This window comes from Fusarium odoratissimum, assembly GCF_000260195.1.
Source record: "Fusarium odoratissimum NRRL 54006 unplaced genomic scaffold supercont1.23, whole genome shotgun sequence".
NCBI classification, from domain to species: domain Eukaryota; kingdom Fungi; phylum Ascomycota; class Sordariomycetes; order Hypocreales; family Nectriaceae; genus Fusarium; species Fusarium odoratissimum.
Window position 1 is genome coordinate 334,464 of NW_022158708.1, and position 22,751 is coordinate 357,214.

Consider the following 22,751-nt stretch of genomic DNA (forward strand, 5'->3'; position numbering starts at 1 on the left):
TCAACCTTATCTGATGGCAATACGACAACAGGGTTTCATCGTCCGAAGCCAAACGCGCCAAGCTTTTCTATAATACCCCCGGCCCCTGCTTCAGCCCTATCGCCCCCATCCTCGGGTTCAACTTCCAGCTGGAGGGCCAGCGAGATCAACTATTGTTGGTAAAGGAATCTGGTAATTTGGGAACACTGACGAAACCCCTGAATGATATCAAGAAGAAAAGCCAAATGGGTGTTACAGGTAGATACTGCCATCAATTCATAACGAGATATCTTGTGTTACAACCTGCCGCTCCCTCCAAGGGTATTTTATGTACTGCAAAAACTGAGCCATCCGTTTCTCGCCTCCACTGCATTCGCGAAGACTAATTTCTGGAGCCATGATGGTCAGCGGCGGCGATCATGAGAACCTCAGATCTAACTACCTTCACGTACCTTCGTGTTTGATTATCCTATGAGTCCCACGAATCAGTTCTATACCTTAGACAGCTGCAGGATGGAAATGAAAAAACTAGGGACTGAAAACGGCACCCGACTTCCTCTCCTCAAAACTTCAGCTATGGATAAACTTGCTGGCCATAAGGTTAAACTTTAGGCTGCTAACACGGATCTTAAGAACACGATGTCTTTTTTCACAATATAAGCTTCTACCCAGCAGCTTCCACGATGACCAATAACTTATTTCGTAACCAAGCCCGAAAGGGCTTGCAAAAGGAAGAGATCAAGAGGTATATAACTTTGAGTGCATCTCTGGACAAACCACCACTCTCCTCAAAGCTCCAGCTTTCATAAGGGTAGCACTTGTCTTCGCCGCGCAATATGAGCTACTGCGTATATATTCGCGGTAAATTTGACTTTGTTCATTGACCTCCATTCGGATCATTGAAGAAATCCATACAAGCTTCATCAGTGATGAGACGTACTGTATCTGTCGAACCGGGCTAAGGCTTGGCGATGAACAACAGCGAACATGTCTTCTGAGATGAGAAATGATTCGATATGGCTGGAGTTAGGTGATTAGGTTCACGACCAACGTCGTAGAATAGACCTGGGTGACTATAAAGGACCATTGACGAACTGTTGTTTGATGGGTTGGATAGCGAGATGGATAACAAAAAGATGAATCCGATTTATGTCTGATGGGAGGGAGGAAGATGATGATGATCATTAACACACGCTGGAGGCAGAACTGGAATGTAATCTTGTAGTTGCATGCCGCAGGTCTCGCATTCTCTGTGTCTTCTCATCATGGAATTATTCCTTGCTACATGATGACTTGCGTTCTCAAGATACCTCAATTAGGAAGCCAGGACGTTGAGGAGAATTAGATTAGGTTTTTCTTTTCTTGGTCTTCCTCTGGCTTTCTTAACTTAACTATCGAGCCCCGACTCTCGAGTTGTGCTGGTTCTCCTGACAGCTTGGGCTACCTATATTCTATTCTTGTTTGCATATGCCATGTTATACGCAGAGAGTGAAGTTTAGTATTCTGTCAATAATAATTACCTATCTACCTATACATGGGAACGATGTCTCCCCCCATTCTATTTAACTCGACTGCTAGGTGCTGTACGTTAGCAGAGGAATTAAATGGGCTTTTATCGCACTCAGGTCTTTCTCCCTCCAGCATTGGATCCCATGGCTACAACTCGCCCGCGCTTCCAGTTCTCATCTCTTACATTCTTTACCCTTGACTCCTTCTTTTATTTTACTCCCAAGTCGTAGCATCCGGCCTGCAGGCTGTCGGAAGGTGGCGCTTATAAGGCAGTTGACATTTTCATCATTTTCCTGCCACTGAGAGGCACCTGCCAGTAACTTCAAACGTTCCCGCACACTGCTTCTCTGATTCACGGGCTGTTAGGCACTGCCGCATCCTTACTCCTTTCTGTTCTCCACCCTGTGATTCCATTTGTTGTTTATCTTTTCATCTTGCATCTTCCTTCCATCATCGTCATCGTTCATCGCGCTGCCGCTTCCTTTAGGCAAACAGAATGCCCTACGTCCCAGACACCATCTTGAACCTTTACGCAAAGGTCCAGGACCTCCTCGATAGGTCAAAGAGATCATGGCTTGCAGCGTGCGAGGCATGGAATGAGGAGCCGCCATCCAGGATTGCGACACCTGCGGCTACTACGGAGGTACTGGTACGCAAGAAAAGGGCCACAAGGGGAAAAAAGAAGGAGCCCAAGATTAGCAGCTCGTGCCATCAGCTTGGGCCGTTGACCGGTATTTTTGTCAAACCTGCTGCGGTGGCTTTGACGAGAGCTCAAAGTGTCGCTGGCGTGTCCAGCGATGGCTCTCGGTTGATTATCTGGGCTGATGCTTCGAGAAAAAAGGATTCTACAGGCTTTGCCGTGGCATTTCTAACTGGCTCTAACTGGGTGCGCGTCACCGCAAAAGGACACGCCGCTCCTACGGAAGTTGCAGAACTTGAGGCTATTTGTCTTGCGCTGGATTATGCGGTGCAAGTCACCAAAATACAGAAGGGAAGCCTCGATACTTTACGATCTGTCGAAGTTTTCACCGACAGTCAATCCGCCTTGGGTCTCCTAAGGGTGACGAACAGACCCATGGTTACCCCTGGACCTCATGGCAATGCACAGGGCGGCAATCCTCGCACGAAAAGGGGGGTCAGAAAACGAACAATAGAGAAAGTCTGCGTCATGATAGATGAACTTCAAGAAGCTGGAGTGATGGTCGAACTGCACTGGGTCCCACGGGGCAAAGTCACAGGCAATGTCATTGCTGATAAAGGGGCAGCGATAGCAAGAATGGGATTGACATCTTATCACACCTCCACTGACGTTCTCGTCGAGTTTCTGCCTGTAGATGAACAGCAACTCGACAGTGAACATGGGATGATTGTGTAAGTTATTTCTCCTTTCCTGCTGGCGTTTTACTCTTGGATGTCCATGGCTCTAAAGTGCCTTGTTATACAACGCAATAAAGGACTTCTAACTGATTGTGTGAGTAGACCTTTCAAGCGAACGTCGGTTCCGCGTACACGATTGGCACATCAAGTTTCTGAAATCCTCAGTTCAAACAAGGCCACCGACATTGGCAAAAAGGAGCCAGAACAGGCATCTGATTTGCAGCAGGCCCAACAAGAACTAAATCATGACAATTGACATCTGAGCTGGCAAAACAGTTGATCGAGATACGCTTGTGCATAATCAACAAATGGGGACATGCTATTCTAATACTCTAATCATTTTCCAGGTTTATTATGTGCTCAGTTTTTGGAGCCCAGCAACGTTAATCGCCCTAGCGGATTTCCACCATCCCGCGTCAAAGTCTTGATGCATCCGGCTTGTATGCAGGATAGCTACATGGTATGGTCAGCAAAGTCAGTCAGCGGGAATTGATACTTACTCGGTGTAGCCGTGTTCATCCGGCGTGTAGAAGAGCGAACGATCATACTTCGTCAGCGGCCAGCCATTTTGAATTCGGGCTGGTAGATCGGGGTTTGCTGTTGCTAGTTCAGTACATCATATTGGGAAATTTTGATCACATGACTTACGAATAAAGAAACGTCCAAAAGCTACAAGGTCATCGGTCTGAGCTGCATGCATAACTGCAGTGTCAGGTGTATAACCTCCTGCAACAACGAACTTAATCTCTGAACTGCCAACGACTTTTCGAATGGGAGCGAGATTTTCGTTCTCTTCCAATGTTTTGTCAGGAGAATCACTTCCTCCTGCGATCCTAGGTTCAACTGCATGAATGAATGCCAGAGATGGCTGGGCCTTGATGATGGCTTCAGCCCAGGGGACGAAGACGGCCAGAGGTTCGGTCTCACGCATGCCTTGGAATCTCGAAAAGGGGCTCATGCGAATTCCAACGCGATCAGGGCCGATGGCCTCGCAGACAGCGTTGAGGACTTTCAATGGAAAGCGGAAGCGGTTTTCGAGAGGACCTCCATACGAATCCGTGCGGTTATTGCTGTTGGTTTGCAGCTATAAACGTTTTAGTGGCAGTTTTTGGGAGAGAGTACTGAACTCACGAATTGGTCAATAAGCTATATGGAAAGTTAGCTGCGCGAACATTGCTTTGTAATTTTCGAGACTCACATATCCATTTGCTCCATGAATTTCAACTCCGTCGAAGCCTGCCTCGATGGAATTGAGAGCAGCTTGTCGGTAATGTCCCACGAATCTATCAATATCAGATTCAGTCATCACGGTGAACTTAGCGGGCGGCTCAGCCGACCCAGTACCCCTCGCATCGAAGGGCACAGAACCGGCGCTCCAGACATGAGGAACAATCTTCGGGTTCGCAACTCGACTACAGGTCACAGTTAGTATCCAGTCTCGATACACACATATTACGCATTGGTGTGGTTACCCCAGGGCCCAGAGCTGACAGAATATGAACCCTCCTTTGGCATGTACAGCATCCGTTATCGTCTTCCATGCTGCTATCTGCTCTTGAGAGTAGAGACCCGGTACACGCGACATTCCACCGGCCTCGTGAGCAATGAAGGTGCCTTCAGAGATGAGTAGACCACCAGAAGATGCCCTCTGAGCATAGTATTCTGCAGCATAGGGCGCTGGGACTGCTGTGGTCTCATCTGCACGTCGTCTTGTCAAAGGAGCAAGCACCACTCGGTGCTGAAGCTCGACTTTTCCCACTTTGACGGGAGTGAAGAGCTTTGTCGTTTCCTTGAGCGACATGATGTATGCCTAATGATGTTGAGTAGTTATTCTTGGACTGAACATCTGGGAGTAGTTAATTGCGTATTAATAATGCATGCAAACTAGTCCCGCATATGCCTCGGCTGATACTACCAATTCGGCAGTGGTAGACGGAGTAGCTTGGGTTGACTTGCGCCTATATGATGTCTACGCAGATATCACGTATGTTTCTGGGCAGGTGTCTTCTAATTCTTTGTTGAGAGGGCTTGTATATTGTCTCGATACAAGTGTCAAGTGCTTGACCGAGTGGCAGCTCAAGTTAAAAATACCGATGTCTGTAACAGAGAGTTTAGGGTAGCCATTTTGTAGCATAAACAAATGACAAGCTACCTAACCTCTATATACGCTTGGAAGACCTATTTTCTTATCAACTGGGCCAAGAACACAATGTAGATCCTATCGAGAAATTGTAAGAAAGATAAGGCTATCTGAAATCTGCTCAGATAATTACTAACATTGGACTGCCGACTCCAACAATGATGTCTTGCAACCTACGACGCGATTGGCTCCTCAAACATACGTTAACAATTAATCTCCAGGTCCAAGCACTTGACCAATCCGATCAAATTAAAGAGAAATCGTGAGGACGGGAAAGCATTGACCGGCATCAAGTATATTAACACAGGTGGCTTCGCCAAAGACGAATATTTTCGATCACGCCGTGTCTCACATTCATTCTATTACTTTACTCCGTTCTCTGTGCCGATAACAGTTTGTTGATCGACGGACTACCAAGCAGCTCACTTCGCTTGACCGGTAATGGCTTTTAGACAGCGATAGCGCATCCTCGTTTCGACAAATACTCCCCTAGCTCCCCCAAAGAGCAGCGGAAAACAGGGTCACATCGTGGCATGACAAAGCGGTTCGTGATGTTCCTAGTCCAGGCGAAACGCACTTCCAGCGAGAGCAGGGATTGGACAAGGGCTGGAAATTAATCTGCAGGAACCGGAGCTTGTTATATGTATACGTACCTATATTTTATGTATAAAATTATTCGTTGATACTTAAATATAGCTTCTGGCACTTCGATACTGGGTAAAGTTGGGATTGTGAAGTATTCAAGGTCAGGAATTTATCATCATGAGCTTCTGGAGGCAAGAACTCTGTCACATTCCCTGAGCATCAATCTTAAAGGCATTGTGTTGTATGTTTCAATATCCATCATGATACAAAACACCCACTTTATGCATATCGGCATTACCATCGCAATTACTGGAAAATCCCCTAATACAATCCATGACATATGGCAGGGTCTCCACTAGAGCACGCAAGAGGCACAAGAAGGTCATAATGTTACGCTGCGCGGCGATGCGACGTTGACAAGAGCTACTGGGCGAGCTACACAAGGTAATAGAAAGGTAAGCACTCGTCCTTAAAATACCGCAAATGAAATGTGTGTATGAGATATATTGCTGACGTGAACAGTTGGCCAGAGTTGCGACAGAGCAGATGTTCAAAATGTAATCTTGAAAAAAAAGTAAACATTATTTACTAAGCTGGGGCACGTCTCAGCCAGTCGCTCATCGAACTGACAGTTCACATTGACAGCCAAGATTGGGGTGGCTGCACGGCAGAACGGTGAGAGGGTTGCATCCGATGCGTTTCTTTTCTCTTGAACCATATTTGGACAAGCGTTTCCGTTTGTGGTTGCGTATAATTACCAGCAATCGCCGAGACTTGCGCGTTTTCTCTCACAAGCTTTGTTTTCCACTTTGCGCGCAACGCTGGGTGCATTCTCCGTACATCATGTGTGACGATAAACAGATGAAGAGCGGCGTTAGAAAGCGAAATAACAGCAAATCAGAAAGGGAGTAACCAAAAAACTTGCTTTCGCTGTTGTGCATGGTCGCGCAACAGAAAGTCATTAACGCAAGGAGGTCGATTGACTCGATGTCGAGCGTGGAGGCTAACGTTGTGTCGATGAGATCCGACTGGGCTAGAAGTTTCATAAATTCTGAGTCTGACTAGTGCACGTGGAGTCGAACGCAATTGGGAATAGGGAAGGCAAAGTTGGATCTGAGTCGAGACACAAATGGGTCAAGATCTGATGTGAGGGGGAGGGAATGACGATGACTTGCAGACGAGATGCTGTCGTTGGAGGCGACTAACTTTTGGGAGAGTCCCTCCTTGCAGATTGCATTGACCGCAACAATCTGTGTGAGCGTTGTGCTCTGCGTCCGTATCTGTGTCTGTGTCTTAGCAACAGAACCATTGTTGAACATATCATCAACAGAAGATTCAATGCAAAGTCTCGCTAACTAAGTTATGGAGACCCAGCAACGTGGTGCTGATGCTAGGTTTATGGGGTCATGTAGCGATAAATAGCGGCCCGGAAAGGCCATGGAACGCGCTGTTTAAGTGGTGGACGGCTAGAATGACGCTAATGACCCTGCTCGGCTTCCGTTGGATCCCTGTTCCCCAAGATTAAACAAGTTCGGGCTAGCTGAGAAGAGAAGGTATCTGAATCATACAATCTTGGAGTAAAAATACATCTGAGACTTGGCCGTTATCCCAGCTGGCCCTGGTCTATTCCTCTTTGGGCCTAGAACAACCCGACTCACCCTGGCTATCGCCATTTCCCTCCAGTCAGTTTGTTTGGCCAGGAGCATGGGGTCCAAACACCAGGCGCCGGCACCACTTTCGCCCACTCTGATCATCCTCAGGTCCTTCATGTTTCTCTAAATCCCTGCTTCCTTCTCTGCCTCTCTCTTCTCTTTCTTCCACTGCCCTGCGCACCCGTGTCATCCTTCTCTCATCGGACCCCCAGGCGGTTCACACACTGCCTTAACGCACCCCCTAATATCCCAGCCAGGGTCAATCTTCAACCGCCATCCGTCGCGTCCGCTGCCGGGTCTGAAGTCGCTGGGATCTCTTCGCTCGAGTCGAATTTCTTCTTCTCTTCCTTCTCCCCCTTCCTCCTCCCCCCCACCCGTGCCCAGCCAGTGTGCGTAGCATCACCTGGTTTGCCTTCAATTGCACGCGCTCAATTAACTCGAGCCTGAACGACAATCGAAAGGAACGAACTTCCAGGTCCGTTTTCTCTCGAAAGGGGCCGTTTCTCGAGGACCATCTCACCTTCTTTAATTTGTTTACGACATTCGCTCTTTCCCTCCGGGGAAAAATAATCGTAATTTAATCTTTCACCAACTGTTACTATCGTTTGAGAACGTCACGAAATCGATTGCGCTCCGACAATTCGACTTCTTCAACCTAAACTAATCACACATTCACTCACTTGTTTGCTCAGGAGAGCAGTTTTTGGCTACGATTATTAACCGCCCAACATCTCTCCATCGATCATTGCATCGACCACTCCAGACCACCTTCGACAACAACTCTTTGACGAATCAGGCAAATCATCCAAAGCTCTTATCCCGATGACCATGACCTAGGTGTTATTGAAGCTTAAGACATCAACGATTCCTGCATCAGCTTGTCGAACTTTGACCACCAACCCAACTTTACAGATGGCTGCGCTCAAACAAGACACGGACCCTTCGAGGGTTCGCCAGTCGCGGAAATATGTCACCCCTAAGAGTGTCATTCTTGGCTTACTTTCTGCATCACCAATGGTTGTTTCGGCTCAAAATTCGAACTGTATATCTTTAAAGGATTCAAAAGCTTGCCCAGCATTCACATCTGCATCCATCTCTACCGGAGATAGTCTGCTTGAGTTCTTGTGAGTCCTCTTATCTGGTGACCCCTCAATCTTACTAACTTCATAAACAGCCCCTTCTTGCGATATGTTTCCGACAGAGCATCTTTCGATAGCCAGCTTTCGAACTATGTGCAGAGAGATTATATGCAGAGGCAGTAAGTCAACCAATGAATAACATTTTTGAGCAATTCTGACAACTCGTAGATATCAATCCTTGTTCGGATGTAGCAATCTTGACTTGACTAACACCAGCGACTTGTATGCTCGCTTCACCACGACCGTGTTATGCAATGCTATTGTCCAGAACTCTATTGAGCCCTGTGGCCTGTCATCATCGCAGTCGCGACCTCTTTGCGCCGACAGTTGTGCTGAATATGCCCAAAGTGAGGCTTATGTAACATCAGACGACGAGCTCTGTTCGAGACCGTCAAGCAATCTGCTTCAGCTGATTAGAGCAGACTTCACGAACTGTGCCCTTCCTGGTGGCTCTCTGGACACTAAGACATGTATTCCAGCAATCGAGAACGAGTCACAGAACTGTGGCTACGGCAACAGCACCGTGGGACTCTGTTCCTATTGTGGTTCAGGCGGCCTTAACTCGACCGACACCTGCTGTTACAACTCAAATGCCGAGGAACGATGCAAAGATGTCACATTACCGACTTTGACCGCCACCATGACATTCACCCGAGTATCACCAACATCTTCAGCTACTGGGTCAAGCACTGCAGGTAGCGGAAATGACAACTCCGACGAGGATGACGATAAAGGAGGAGCAGGAGGTGGTCTAAGCGGCGGAGCAATTGCTGGTATCGTCATTGGCGTTCTTGCCGGTCTCGGTTTGCTTGCCCTTGGCCTCCTGTTGTGCCTCAGGAGAAGACGACGACCGAGCAGTCCCAAGGGAAGCATTTTCAACCAGCCTTCGCCTGCCCGACAAGGTGGAACAACTATGGCTCAAGCAGCACCCTCAGCCGCTCCTCAGGGATACGAAGTTCTTCCAGGTGGACGTATAGCACGGATGTCTGCTCTCGAAGGTCATTCCGGCGATTCACCTTCTCATCATCGCGACACTTCATCAGCCGCCGGTGGAATTGGTGCTGTTGGCGCATATCCACGTAGGGATCATTCTTCTTCTGATGAGTTTACGTCAAGCCCACCCTCGTCAGAAACGCGCGGCGGAGTCCTTCGCCCACCACCGACTAAGCCTCGACGACATGGCTCACTGTCAAGTAGTTCGGCCCTTGGCAGCTCTGTACCGCAGTCCCCATCTAGTGCTGGGGGGTTTTCATCACCTCAGGGCGTCGCTAGCCAACAATCCGAGCAGTTGCCATTTTTCAAGGACTACTATTCTCAGGACGACATTCACCCCGGTGACCGAATAGCTGTTCTTTGGGCTTATCAGCCACGGGCAACCGACGAATTCGCCTTGGAACGGGGAGATATGCTCAAAGTTGTGGGCATATGGGACGATGGTTGGGCAACAGGTGTAATGCTCAACGAGCGGGCAGATGAGTGGGAGGCTCGACGACAAGCTCAACGCGATAGTGGCGTCTCGAACGCGTCGGGACGCCGCGACAGCTCCCCTGTTGCAGAGGGCGAGATAAAAGCATTCCCTCTGGTTTGTGTCTGTCGCCCCGAACACTGGAGGAAGACGATTGAGGGTGATGGATCAACGGAAACTGGTTCCAATGGCTTCAATGCTCACTCATCATTTTCATGATTAATACAGTCACGACACCTTTAATTGAATACGGCACTGGAAGGTACATGTTATCGGTGCATTGGTTTAATGGCTATGGCGTTCTGGTTTCTCGGCATACCCTGTTGGCATCTGCAGCACAAACTTCATCCGATATCTTCGCAAGTTCAGTACGAATATCACTTACCACGCTCCGCCGTTCGGAGATATCCCAATCCCGATCAACTTACCAACCATCTGTATCACGCCGTTATTCGTCTTTGACCTTTGAGATTATGACGAACTTAGGACTCAGGTCCTTACTTTCAATTCTAGCGCTGAATTATATACCCGGTGCGAACCACCCAGGATTGCTGTTTTGCAGAATTGAGGACCACAGTGCAAGTGATGCATGGGGGAAACAAGGGGACGATAGGAGAGAAGATGGCGGCAAGATGAAGTAGCCGCACCACGTTCCTTACGCCTTCAAGGCTCCTGATGATGATGTTAAATAAACAAACACTCACTACCATAGATAGAGCACCTTCTTCATGGGCGGCTACGACGCCTAACGACTTTTTAGCGATACTGCAAATAAGTTCATTATTTCTGATGATATACACACCACTCGGTCTCTTCAAGCAGTGAAGCTAAAAGTAGAATTCCAGTTGAATGCCACAAGCACGCCGGCTAATAAGCGACCAAGGGTCCATGTTTGAGATCTCATGAAATGCGGGTTCTTCTGTCTACCGCTGTGGAGTGGTGTCAACAGAAGCCCCACCGTGGGGTGTTCCCTCCCATCAATTCCTCCACTGCTAAAGAGGGGCAGAGTTCTGAAGGAGATTCCTTTCTGAGCTTGTAGACCACAGCCAAGTCTTTTCAAATCTCAAATCAACGATGGCCGATGTCAAAGCAAAAGCGGAGGCCCTTGTGCCCAAATTCAAACTCGATCGCGTCCTCAACCAAGATCAAGCAGGACGTCGCATCTCCCTCTACGGTTCTATCGACGACCAACCAGCTCTACTGATCCTGGAACGGGCTCCCTTCCCAACCTCACAGACCTACCTCACCGATGTTCCCGCTCAGCTCGCGCGGATTCAGAACCTGGGCGCAAACGATATCTATCACTGGTTCATGAGCCGTAGCGGCACTGAGACGACCAAACCTGACGACGCCGACTTCTTCGCTGATCTCAAAATCAACCTGATTTACCCATGTACCGAAACGCACGTCAAAAAGTACAGCAAGCAGGGTGTTCGGTTCGTGACGGAGACACCAGATATTTACAAAGATCACATTCGACCGTATATGCTCAGCAAGAGGGAGGAAGGACGACTCAATTGGGTATTTAACATTATTGAAGGACGCAAGGAGGTAGAAGATGTTATCTACAGAACGAAGCTTGGTGAGGCCGGCGATGAGGGTTTCCTCATGCTGCCAGACCTCAACTGGGATCGCAAGACGCTCGATGCGCTGCACCTACTAGCGCTGGTCGAACGACGGGATATCTGGTCGCTGAGAGACCTTCGCAAGAAGCACATCCCCTGGCTACAGCACATGAAGACCCATCTTATCGATGCCACTGTCAAGACGTATCCATCGATCGAGCCGGACCAGCTGAAACTCTATGTGCATTACCAGCCAACATATTACCACTTTCACATTCATATTGTTCATGTCCAGCTCGAAGCGGGGGCCACTCAGGCGACGGGCAAGGCAGTCGGACTCGAGAGTATTATAGAAACGCTGGGCGCAATGGCGGGAGACGACGAGGCGGGTATGGATGGCATTACTATGAGCTATACGCTAGGAGAGGCAAGTGAGTTGTGGACCGAGATTTTCGAGCCACTCAAGTCTAGCGGCGCAGCTTCTCGATCGCAATAATTAGATCGTTGACGCCAGAACCGTTGGGACAGTCGGTCCACTCGCCACCGTCGCGGATGCAGTAGATTTTGTTATCGAGACGAATAGTGGCGCTCTTCGTCACACCGGCCTATCGATCATATTAGCACGCGCATGGCATTCAGACGAGTTTGGCATACATCTGCAGTTCTCTTGATGCTATCCCGTAGGAGGCTCAAACCATAGGCGCCGTCCTCCTTTACAGCGCAGTCGCTAAGTTGCTGGAAATCGATCGCGGACTCAAGAGCACAGTCTTCGACGAGGGACCGTTCGGGGATTTCGCTGTAGTCGCGGCTTAGACACATGATGAAGCCGAGGTTGATCTTGGGATCGGGGTAGAGTTCGCGGGCGCAGAGCTCGATGATGTTGCCCATGCATTCTGAAGGGCCGTGCATGCAGTCGACACCGTCGTTGGCAGTTGGCCTATGGAACCGAACGTTAGTCTCATATTAGAATAGAGCTGTGTATCGACATACCGGCCAATGTAAGATAAGGTGAAGTTAACCTTATCATGAACGCGTTGCATCACGGGCAGTACTAGTAGTTCAAGTCCGTCCTGGAGATATTGAGCATTTGTTATCCTGCACAAAGATGGGTAGATGTTTACCTTTGCGTCAGGACATTTACTCATGATGTGCGCCTCCAGTGGCACAAGTCTATCGGTAGTATGAACATCGTCACTCGTGATATCGACCATCGTTTGGTCAAGTATAGGGTTGAAAGGCTGCCATATCCAGAATGTATAAACAACAGCTATTACGAAGGCTATTGTGAGGGTGGGTCGACTGCGACGGAGGGAACGAGGCGGCGACATGGCTCGTGGAGCAGGGCGTTTCTCATCCATTATATATGAAGTGGTGATAATTAAGTATACTACTCAGGTAGAGAATCCGGGGGATGTTAGGTGGAGGAGATGTCGTTATGGGCAGCTGAATGCGCGTCACATTCACATGCGGCTGCATTGTTTATCCGAATTTGGTTAGGGAAACCGTTTTGGGATATGAGCTTCAGTGATTCATAATGCTTTCGTACTGGTAATCATATACGCTGTCTAACGTCTTCTGTATTATCCAAAGAGTCGAGTATTCCTAGTATTACATACCTAAATTCCCAATTTTGAAATGTGCCTCAAGTCGGAATTTAAAGATCATCAGTGCATCCCTGATAGTGAGAAGTGCTGCTGTAAGTCAACCGTTTCAGGGGTAACCGGCGGGGCACAGAAAGGCTGATGTTTGACCCCGCAGAAAATCGCGTGTGAATCTCTCGATCAATTCCTTGCTTGGTGCATGCATGAGATGAGATGCATTCAATGATATGATATAGATACCTAACTACTAATCATTGATTACGGCCGTCAATGTCTAATTGTCGAAATAACCGCTAAGGCCAGATATATTTAGGTCGTGGTTCCACGTCATTGCATCAGGGTGCAGCTTCTCTGCGCTAGCGTCTGCGCTGGATCGTCAACACAGGTGAATAACTTCCACCTTCTCATGACTTGCGATTCATACTTATTCATTCTCACATTCACAGCCTGCCTAGCACACCAAACTTACCTATAAGAGCCTCTCCTACGTTCGTTACTCGATTATACAACCCCTAGCACCCTTCTACCGGCGATCTACTTTCAATCGATCTACGTCTGCCTAATGCCGGTATCAGATTGTCTAGAATGATACCCTGAACTACCTCACATCAACCTCATAAAAACCACCATTCATGTCTTACAGCGACTTTACTCAAACCATGGCAACCCCTGTATCGATTGAAGAGTTCTTGGAACCTTTATATGTCGATATTGACAAGATCAATCGACTATCCCAACTGTTTCTCGAGACATTTGAGAAGCTTGCCGCTGGCTCCGAGAACCAGTTCTTACCTACGCCCATATCTGAAGCTATCCTACGACCAGAAGCGAAGCGAAAACAAGGCTGGTGAGACATTCCTATTCATGGATTGAAAAAAAATAAAAATATATGGACTGACATAAGATGTAGCCACTTAGCCATAGACATGTCAGTTACTGGCCTTTGAGTTTCACTATCTCTTATATATCTAACGTGAGAATAGAGGCGGCACAAACTTGAGAGTGGGTTTTGTCCAACTTGGCAACGAAGCCGCGTCATCTGACCAAGCCAATGGCCATATCACCAACGGATCCGATGCCAGTTCTGCTACAAGGCATGTGAGGAGGCTTTTGGAGAAATCCTGGCCCATCGATGAACACCTCAAGAACGAAAATCCGGATAGTCTCTTCCTTTGGATTGGCAAATGCATTGCTGAGGTAGTCCAAGATGGATGCGATACGCTGCACCTACAAAGCGACCAAACATTGCCTCTTGGTGTTACCTTTAGCTTTCCCATGTTGCAGCACTCACTCTCCCAAGCTACACTTATGCAAATGGGTAAGGGATTCGCCATTTCCCCCGATCAGGATCTGGGTGACCGCCTCACCGACGGATACAATCGTGCAAAGTCACACGAGCTACCGCCTATTCGAGTCGATGCAATTGCCAATGACTCGGTATCGACACTCGTCTCATTCATCTTTAACTTCGACGAAGCCTTGAATCGACGTGCTGCTATGGGTCTTATTCTCGGAACAGGCTGCAATGCAACGATTCCGTTGAAGTTGAGCCAGCTGAACCCATCTAAACGCCCAAAGAGTGTTGTTGCCCGACCGGAGGAGAGGGTAGAGGATGTCAAGATTGCGATCAATACTGAATGGAGCATCAACGGTACTGCACCTCCCTTACACGAAGTTGGGTTGGTCAGCCAATGGGACAAAACATTGGACATTCAAGGTGAGTTGAATGGCTTCCAGCCACTCGAATTCATGACGGCAGGCCGTTACCTGGGCGAACTCGGACGAATTATGCTGGTCGACTACTTGACGGAACACTTGGGTATTGCTGCAGGAACGTTGCCTCAGAGCTTGCTGCAACAGCACAACCTTACAACAACGTTCTTGAGTCACTTCAAACCCCTCCGACCATCGGCTCTTGTCGCTATGCTGCAGCAAGAATTCCCTGAATCGACAGGATCACCGCCGTTTGAGTGGACCGAGGACCTTGCCACGGCAGTATATCGAATTGCCAAGGCCATTGAGGTTCGAGCGGCTGGTATTGTGGCAGCAGCCACACTGGCTCTGTTGACATTGGCCGAAGAAGTTCCAGGCGAAGGGTCAGAGGCATTGGATCGGGATTACGAACTCGGCGTAGGTTACACCGGGGGATGCATTGTTCACTTTCAGGACTACCTGCAGGATTGCCAGGACTTTTTGGACCAGCTCCTGCGCAAACGATTCGGCGAGGAGAGCCCGTTACGAGCCGTACTCAGCCCGTGTCACGATGGAGGCGTTACAGGAGCGGGCATTCTTGTGGCTGCAGCATCTCAGAGCAAGACGATAGAATAGTTGCAGGTTTGGGTTGCATACTGCATTGGGGGTGCTAGGGGGGCGGCTGGACCGCTTCGGTAATTGATCAGTCCAACTTGCAGATGGTGGGCATTTGTATCTGGCTGGGGTGGTTCATGAACATGAGCATGGGTGGCTGTAAGCCGGGGTTAATGAAAGGAGGGGAAGGGGGAGAGGCCTGAGATAAGCTAAACCTGACGATTGATTATTAACTGGTTTATAGAAATGATAACTATTCTCACGAGTTCAGTTGTATGTTTTGTATAGGTGCCTTTCATTGAAGAGTACTAACCACTCTTAGCAATGGATTTACCAGCAACTCTATCTAATTGAAGTTGGCGGAGATTCCGACTTACAACAACAACACCAACTGACCCCTCCACACCGTAGTCTTGCTCGCGTGCAGGTGACTCCTCTCCTTCTGTGATGGTCCCGCATAACGGCCGGCAGAGATAGTCATAATACTCTGCCTGACTCACACTTCCACTCGCACTGAGAAACCTTTTGTGGAAGATACCGCATTTCTAATCCTCCACTGGCAATGCATCTATTATAGGCAGTCCGAGTCGGGAATATGCCGATGATCTTTGCGGGGCCACTTTCTGGATGTATCCGCCGCAAAGTCTGCGATCACGACAGTGAGACTCCACTCTTTTCTACATGGTCCCCCAACCTATTTCCTTTTAAAGGTTCTGTCGGATCCTTCTATTTTATTGTAATCTTTCCCTCTCTTCCTTTTCTTCTTCGTCAGTTTCAAACAAGACTTCCTGCCGAAGTTATCAACCCGCCGTTATGTCTCCGGTCTCGGACCCCGGCCGTGCCGCTCTCGCTCCCGCTCCCGCTCCGGTACCTGTTCCGGTACGGAGCAATTCTCGGAGCAGCGACAGTGACGGAAGTGTCGTTGATCCAGCAGAATTCGAAAATCTTTCGAGATCTTTGACGACTGGTGCCCACTTCCTGCAGCCTGAATCATTAGAGAGTGCAATGCTAAGGCCTTCTTCTTATAAGGCTAGCCATTACCTTCACGATGAGGAGCAGGAGGGAGTGATCAGTGAGGCTGAAGGTGAAGATGATAGTGAGATCTCGGAGGACTTGGATAATGTGCGTCCTCATGAAGGGACTCCTCTTATAAGTCACAGCCGACGCCATTCTATCACAGCAAGATCAACAACTTCTGCTGTAACGGAGATAGACACGCCGTTTCTCAACAACACATCTCCAACACGCTTCTGGTTCATCTTCTCCCAGATTCTGACAGCATACTTCATATCTTGCTTCGATGGAACAATCATGGCTTCATCACATCCTGTCATTACATCATACTTCAACGCCTCAAACTCCGCATCGTGGCTTTCCACGGCTTTCCTCCTCACTTCATCTGCCTTTCAACCTTTACTGGGCCGGCTCTCTGATGCCCTAGGTCGGAAGCCGCTTTTTGTAGGAGCCCTGGGCATCTTTGCAGCCGCAACGACATGGTGTGCTCTTGCAAACAGCATCGAGAGCTTTATACTCGGACGAGCCTTTTGCGGAATCGGTGCTGGTGGTGTTATGACCATTGGTTCCATCATTGTTTCAGACCTTGTGCCCATTGAGAACCGTGGCGTGTATCAGTCATACATCAACATGAACTATGGTGTTGGTTCAAGTCTGGGTGCCGCTGCAGGAGGCGCAATGGCTGATTATCTTGGCTGGAGATGGGAGTTTGGAGTTCAGATTCCGCCACTATTGATTTGCATGGTTGTTGCATGGATTGCCATCCCAGATGATCTGGGTATTCAGGGCGAGAGAAAGGGGGTGTGGCAGGCTCTTAAAGAATTCGACATCAGGGGCTCGTTGCTCTTGACTACCGCTATTACGTTTGTGATTCTGGGCCTGAATCTTGGAGGCAATGTCCTTCCATGTAAGTCAACATCTAATTTCACGCTGATGGTGACTGACTAACATCTTTCAGGGTCACACCCCTTTGTCATTGCAAGTCTTGTGATATTCGCCATCACATTCCCCGTGTTCCTATGGGTTGAGTCCTGGGTCCATAAACCGATCATGCCCCTTCATCTCTTGAACCGACAACCTCGCGGAAATCTAATTTTCTCGAATGTTATTGCTGCTATGGTCGCTAACTCAATCTTATTCAACATGTAAGTCATTCCCCTTTGTATAATAAGAGACTTGTGCCGTTTGATGGGACTGTAGCATATCTGTTGCTGATAGAGGTGCGACGTGACGCTCCTTGTGGGCAACTCGTTTCTGATACACAGCAGCACGCTCCGTATCTCATTGCTTACCGTGTTCTCAATTGCCTACTAGCAGCCTGGATTATCTCCTGCAGCTTGAAACTGCTCTTTAGTATCCTATTGCTAACATGACATACAGTCCACTCTATTTTCAGGCTGTCCTCCTCACATCTGCCACCTCTTCTGGTCTCCGCCTCATCATTCCAACAATCGCTGCCTCTTCAACCGGTACTTTCGTTGGTTTTGCCGTGACTTGGACTGGCCGCTTGAAGTGGCCTGTCTTAAGTGGTACTATCTGCATACTCATCGGCACCATAGGCCTGGTTTTCCTTCAGCGTGACCTCCCATCATGGGTTTATCTCTTCATCCTTCTCCCATCATCTATTGGACAGGGATTCCAATTCCCAGGAACATTCATGGCGATATTGGCTGCATCTCCTCAAGCCGAGCAAGCTGTTGTGACATCTACACTCATGCTGTGGCGAAGTCTCGGCCAGGTACTTGGTGTTGCAAGTAGCTCACTTGTTGTTCAGAACGCTCTACTCCATTATCTCAAACAGTACGTCACAGGAGAAGGTCGTGATGAGGTCATTCGTCGCGTGAGAGAGTCAGTTGAGGAGGTGGCCAAGCTCGAGCCCAAGTACCGAGAACAGGTCATCGTGAGTTATGAAGCCGCACTGCGACTCACATTCATCACTTGTGCCGTGTTTGCATTTACCTCTGTGGTGATGATCTGGCCGATCAAGCTTCCCCGTCTTGGTGTGAGAAAGCACAAATAAACTCAAAAACATATATCAAGTGAAGACAAAAGGAGGAACGGAAAAGATAGTAAGTATACAAGCGTAATGCCTAGCGGACAGATTGTTAGATTAGACCCAGATATGCTAGCCTCGATTGAGCCCCTATTTATACACCATGAATAACACATCAATTAATGAACCCCGTTAACTCCAGATGCCATGAGCGCGTCCAGCTCTTCCTTTGCATTCCTATAACTCTCCTGTGCTTCTCTCTCCCGTCGATTAATGAAACCGACTTCCTCACGTAGAGCGCTTAGTCGTCGCTCGATAGCCACGTCCTCTGAGATAGCCAGCGTCTTGAAACCAGCCAGGGCGACGCGTGCCTTCTCCAAAGCCTCGGAAGCATCGCCCATCTTATCACGAAGCATCTTCTGTCGCTTCTGATAACCACCGAGATGAAGTGATAGCTTCTTCTCTAGCTTAGCGCCTGCTTCAGCAGAAGCCATGATGGAGTCTTGAACAGCCTGAATAACAGTTAGTATAAAGGTTCACTTATGCAACTCATCAAAACTTACATCAAATGCAACCTTCATGACCGCCCCTTGCTCTTCCTCGTCATCATTGTAACAGCCCAGACCGAGGAGTAGCGAGCTGCTTGCTCGTGCTTCGAATGCTGTCTGGATATCCTCGAACTTAGGAAGGGGTTTCGTTTCGGACAAGATCAATAGACGTGCCTCCGCGAGAGCATCGTCGTCGATTTGTTGGAGAGGCTTAGGGGCGCCACTGACTTCGCCACCAGGGACAGGATATTTCATCGCATCATTCGCCATCAGGTTCGCTGACTCCTTAGCAATAAGAGACTCAGCAACATCTGGAATACTGGTAGCCTGTTTCAATAAACTGGGCAGATCGATATGAACCGGCCTGGGGAGGTTCTTCTGCATAACTTGAGTTCGCCTACGAAATTCGAGGGCTTCTTCGGCTGCTTGCCTCTCACGTGCTCGACGGTCCCGCTCTGCAGCATCTTCCTCAGTCATCTCATCAACTTGCATAGACTCCTTCTCTTCCTCGGGTATATCGAACTCCCATTCCGTATCTTTTGGTTTGGGAAGAGAAGCCAGACCTGACTTGAGCTGAGTGCGCAAAGCCATATCTCTCATCCTGATGTCTCTGGGTGTAACCGAAACCATCGACATTCCCCCGTCTTGATTCAACGATAGGGTGTCTCTGGGTGTTCTCATCGGCGTTTGTCCAGGTCGACCAGGCGTGGCCCCCACGCCATCTGCCCGTAGAGGGGTGGCCATTGGGTTTGGCGTAGAAATGGTCTGCTTTCGAGGAGCGATGCCATCGAAACCAGTCGAGGCTGCGCCTTCATGAAGCGGGGTGTTCTCACCACCGAGAAGGACAGAATTTGTGTCGTTGAGCGCTCGAATATTTCGGATTTCGTTGGCAATGTGATCTTCTTGTTCAGGTGCTTTTGGTGTTCGAATAGGGGTAGCGGAGTTCAGAGTAGAATATGTGTTGACAAGTCCTCGAGTAGCGTCGTTCTCACTCTCCTTTGCCCTCAAATTGGCGGCCTCACCCATCCTACCCATCTTGACGATATCCTCCAACTCGCCCTCGCTGACTTGGGGAGCGGGCAGAACCAGGCCACGACGCTTACTGCTCTGCTCTGCCTCTCGGATCTTCTGTAGCTGACCAGCCTTCAGAGCAGCCTTGTATGATTCCGACGCCCCATCCTTATCGGTCTTCTTTCGCTTCCGGTCGTTGTCATCCTCGCCCTCACCCTTGCGCTTGTTGGCCAGCTGTTGTTTCCGGGGATCGAAAGCTGCGCGTTGCGCCTCATTCTGCACCATTTCCTCTGATGTGTCGTAGAAGCCAGGGAGCGCTTTTCTCTCGAAAGGAATATCGGCGTTGTAATCCATCTCGCCCTTTTTCCTGGTTGTGACCTTGATATTAATTCCAGCTGTCTTAAGCTCTCGTCTCTTCTGCAGAGCCGCAAGACGGCGCGACTCCTCTTGTTGACGCTCTCGAGCCTTTCTCTTGGCCTTTTTACCCTGCGTATTGGCCAAACGAGCTCGAGCCTCACTCAACATCTCCTTTTCGTCCTCGTCGAGATCGATGGTGTCGGGTCGCGCAGGCTTCGTCTCAGGATCGGGATCTAACTCGCCGGGTCGGAGTCTTCGAACATCATCGGCGCTGGGGGCTTGTGTTTCGCCTCCATCTGGGCCCATCAGCCCAAGGCTGGACGATTCCTTCGCTTCGGCTTCATCGAGGAGCTTCTGGTATCGTTCGAGACACTGGTTTGCTGTTCGGCCAACAATAGGAGCGATTGTGCGCCACTGAGTGGGCATAATCTTGGCGAGATGGAGAAGTCTTTCATCTTCCTCCTTGCTCCATTCGATCTTTTTGATGCTTGGGTCGAGCCATTCGTTCCATCTGGCTTTGCACTGCTTGGGAGTCTTGCGCGCCAGCAGCGATGAGACACGCGCCCATTGATTCAGACCATACTTGGAGACGGAGGCCTTAAGGATTTCATCCTCAATGTTGGTCCAAACGCCTCCTTTGACGACGGGCATCGCGGCGGTGTTTGCTGGGGGCGCTTTTGATAACGGTTGAATATGATGGAGCCTGGACTAAGCTGCGAAACACGCTTCTTGAAAATATCCAAGTTCCATCTACAGCGCGCAATTGTTGCTGACTCAGTCAGATTGGGGTTATGATTGGATGAGTGTCAAGCACTCGAAGCCCCACAGTTGCGAAGCAACGCCAGCTGCAGAGCCATGCAAGGGGAGGCAATAAAACACTACTTATGTACTATGTAGTCTATGTATGACCTTGATCCTGAATGGTACAAATACTTAGGTAAATTATTACAAGCTTACCGGGCTCTTGGACGAGGCATTTTGGTAAGGTCTGAAGCTTCCTTGTTACCTGAGGTCATGTCATTCAGGCCACCAGCCGTTAAGTTAAGTCGAGGAGAGAAGCCTCATTTGGTAAGAAGGAACAAAGTTTGAAGGCTCGAAAGACTCCTATCATCTTTCTTTCATTCGTCACGCGTGACCTTGATGGGGTCATCAGGGCGTGTATAAATTCCATCATGCCTCCTTATGTGTCGGCCATTTTATATTCCTCAGCATCACATAAAAGAATGCCAAACACGACTTTGACAGGTCGATCCTTTGAGCACAAATAGCCAAAGTGACACCTTACTCATGGGAATTCTTGCTTGACTGACATGTCTACTAACAACTGCGACGCATTCCTGCATCAATGTCCGGCAAACATCAACGAGCGAATCGGTGGCATGAAGAAGCGAGTTGCGCCCCTACTGGATTTGTCACTTCTATCAGGTCACCGATGACGAGCGAACAGCTAGATGCTTACATCATGGGCTTTCGCATAGCTGAAATCACGGATCAGCTTCGCACAAACGACCTCAATCATACGAGCGGGACTTCAACTCGGTGCTTATCGCCTACACCAGAATATGATAATGCGGGCAGGCGAACCAACAGCCGCAAGCAACGATATCGTAAACAGCTGGAACGAGAGAGAGAGAGCAACTGGTGCAGGCTGCTTTGAAGACAATACCAGCTTACCGACCACCATATGATTACCGTTGGAAGAGAGAGACGTTTACCGACAAAATCTACCTACCTGTTGCTGACTTCCCCTATGTGCCTTTCATTGGGCAAATTCTGTGGCCCCGTGGCAGCAGCTTGAAAGCTATCAACGATCAGTCGGGAGCTAACGTCGTCACTCGTGGGAAAGGCAACAGGGACTCGCCGAGCCACTGCCAACGATTGCAGAGAACCCCTTCATTATTTGATCACTGCGGACTCACCATTCAAAGTCGACCAAGCCAAAAGGGCCATTCAAGACGTGATTGAAACAGCCACTACGACACCGGATCGCGACAATAAGAGGAAGACCGAACAGCTCCGTTCTCTAGCGATAATGAATGGCACCTTTTGCGACTATGAGAGGTCAAAAGAAAACATGTTGGAATTGACTGACAGCAGCGAAAACCATAAAAAAACCAGGACTTGGCCATGTGCAGTTTGGATCCAAGTCAAGCACAGGTTCAGGACTAGACGCTCACCTGGACGAAGAATACCAGCGATTGATGTCCGAGATCTAGGGGGTATAACCAACAAGTTTGAAGCCCCTGAGCTTTCTTTGCACTAATAAACTATAAGGAAATATGAATATGGCAATCTTGGGGGTTCTAAGCCACCTTGTTGTATGTGTGGTATCATGCTATTAAAGTCAACTTTGACATCAGATGCTCATGAAGAGGTCCTGAAAGGTACAGAGTCCGAGATAAAGCAATAAGCAAGCTAATCGTTAACTATAATAGTAGACGTAGCAGGTTTGTAGGAATACTCGGTCATCGATTCAAGCAGATTTATAATATGATCTTATTCCATACCG

General features: G+C 48.8%; 9 protein-coding genes across 13 annotated transcripts; 6 read left to right on the plus strand and 3 right to left on the minus strand.

The window, feature by feature from the left end:
• Nucleotides 1-1,984: 1,984 nt before the first annotated feature.
• FOIG_11850 (uncharacterized protein) lies at nucleotides 1,985-3,529 on the plus strand (the record flags this gene model as incomplete). The annotated part of the gene is made up of 3 exons (XM_031212475.1): nucleotides 1,985-2,859; nucleotides 2,968-3,325; nucleotides 3,375-3,529. The coding sequence occupies 2 exons, from the start codon at nucleotides 1,985-1,987 to the stop codon at nucleotides 3,119-3,121; spliced, it is 1,029 nt and encodes a 342-aa protein (XP_031057869.1). The 3' UTR covers nucleotides 3,122-3,325; nucleotides 3,375-3,529.
• On the minus strand, nucleotides 2,817-4,818 carry FOIG_11851 (NADPH2 dehydrogenase). 3 transcript variants are annotated; one of them, XM_031212476.1, is made up of 6 exons: nucleotides 4,338-4,818; nucleotides 4,064-4,277; nucleotides 3,997-4,011; nucleotides 3,514-3,949; nucleotides 3,366-3,462; nucleotides 2,817-3,318 (listed from the first exon to the last, which is right to left on the minus strand). In XM_031212476.1, the coding sequence occupies exons 1-6, from the start codon at nucleotides 4,664-4,666 to the stop codon at nucleotides 3,282-3,284; spliced, it is 1,128 nt and encodes a 375-aa protein (XP_031057870.1). In that variant the 5' UTR covers nucleotides 4,667-4,818; the 3' UTR covers nucleotides 2,817-3,281. The 3 variants fall into 3 exon arrangements, with proteins under 3 accessions (XP_031057870.1, XP_031057872.1, XP_031057871.1); XM_031212478.1 differs by having other exon boundaries at nucleotides 3,366-3,949; XM_031212477.1 differs by having other exon boundaries at nucleotides 3,015-3,462.
• A 2,510-nt stretch (nucleotides 4,819-7,328) lies between these two features.
• FOIG_11852 (uncharacterized protein) lies at nucleotides 7,329-10,692 on the plus strand. The gene is made up of 3 exons (XM_031212479.1): nucleotides 7,329-8,366; nucleotides 8,417-8,500; nucleotides 8,550-10,692. The coding sequence occupies exons 1-3, from the start codon at nucleotides 8,155-8,157 to the stop codon at nucleotides 10,063-10,065; spliced, it is 1,812 nt and encodes a 603-aa protein (XP_031057873.1). The 5' UTR covers nucleotides 7,329-8,154; the 3' UTR covers nucleotides 10,066-10,692.
• Nucleotides 10,693-10,805: 113 nt separating this feature from the next.
• On the minus strand, nucleotides 10,806-12,865 carry FOIG_11853 (uncharacterized protein). 2 transcript variants are annotated; one of them, XM_031212480.1, is made up of 4 exons: nucleotides 12,533-12,845; nucleotides 12,402-12,481; nucleotides 12,066-12,348; nucleotides 10,806-12,016 (listed from the first exon to the last, which is right to left on the minus strand). In XM_031212480.1, exons 1-4 carry the CDS (start codon nucleotides 12,767-12,769, stop codon nucleotides 11,879-11,881), a joined length of 738 nt encoding a protein of 245 aa, XP_031057874.1. In that variant the 5' UTR covers nucleotides 12,770-12,845; the 3' UTR covers nucleotides 10,806-11,878. The 2 variants fall into 2 exon arrangements, with proteins under 2 accessions (XP_031057874.1, XP_031057875.1); XM_031212481.1 differs by having other exon boundaries at nucleotides 10,806-12,348; nucleotides 12,533-12,865.
• FOIG_11854 (uncharacterized protein) lies at nucleotides 10,921-11,846 on the plus strand (the record flags this gene model as incomplete). Its single annotated transcript, XM_031212482.1, has 2 exons — nucleotides 10,921-11,615; nucleotides 11,765-11,846. The coding sequence occupies 2 exons, from the start codon at nucleotides 10,921-10,923 to the stop codon at nucleotides 11,844-11,846; spliced, it is 777 nt and encodes a 258-aa protein (XP_031057876.1).
• Nucleotides 12,866-12,969: 104 nt separating the features above from the next.
• On the plus strand, nucleotides 12,970-15,608 carry FOIG_11855 (uncharacterized protein). 2 transcript variants are annotated; one of them, XM_031212483.1, is made up of 5 exons: nucleotides 12,970-13,107; nucleotides 13,170-13,397; nucleotides 13,459-13,859; nucleotides 13,923-13,940; nucleotides 13,996-15,608. In XM_031212483.1, exons 3-5 carry the CDS (start codon nucleotides 13,645-13,647, stop codon nucleotides 15,338-15,340), a joined length of 1,578 nt encoding a protein of 525 aa, XP_031057877.1. In that variant the 5' UTR covers nucleotides 12,970-13,107; nucleotides 13,170-13,397; nucleotides 13,459-13,644; the 3' UTR covers nucleotides 15,341-15,608. The 2 variants fall into 2 exon arrangements, with proteins under 2 accessions (XP_031057877.1, XP_031057878.1); XM_031212484.1 differs by lacking the exons at nucleotides 12,970-13,107; nucleotides 13,170-13,397 and having other exon boundaries at nucleotides 13,407-13,859.
• Nucleotides 15,609-15,803: 195 nt separating this feature from the next.
• FOIG_11856 (uncharacterized protein) lies at nucleotides 15,804-18,788 on the plus strand. The gene is made up of 3 exons (XM_031212485.1): nucleotides 15,804-17,240; nucleotides 17,292-17,478; nucleotides 17,714-18,788. Exons 1-3 carry the CDS (start codon nucleotides 16,133-16,135, stop codon nucleotides 18,351-18,353), a joined length of 1,935 nt encoding a protein of 644 aa, XP_031057879.1. The 5' UTR covers nucleotides 15,804-16,132; the 3' UTR covers nucleotides 18,354-18,788.
• Nucleotides 17,648-21,030, minus strand: FOIG_11857 (pre-mRNA-splicing factor cef-1). The gene is made up of 2 exons (XM_031212486.1): nucleotides 18,890-21,030; nucleotides 17,648-18,838 (listed from the first exon to the last, which is right to left on the minus strand). Exons 1-2 carry the CDS (start codon nucleotides 20,891-20,893, stop codon nucleotides 18,506-18,508), a joined length of 2,337 nt encoding a protein of 778 aa, XP_031057880.1. The 5' UTR covers nucleotides 20,894-21,030; the 3' UTR covers nucleotides 17,648-18,505.
• A 364-nt stretch (nucleotides 21,031-21,394) lies between these two features.
• Nucleotides 21,395-22,750, plus strand: FOIG_11858 (uncharacterized protein). The gene is made up of 2 exons (XM_031212487.1): nucleotides 21,395-22,626; nucleotides 22,681-22,750. The coding sequence occupies exon 1, from the start codon at nucleotides 21,588-21,590 to the stop codon at nucleotides 21,897-21,899; it is 312 nt and encodes a 103-aa protein (XP_031057881.1). The 5' UTR covers nucleotides 21,395-21,587; the 3' UTR covers nucleotides 21,900-22,626; nucleotides 22,681-22,750.
• The last annotated feature ends 1 nt before the right edge of the window (nucleotide 22,751 follows it).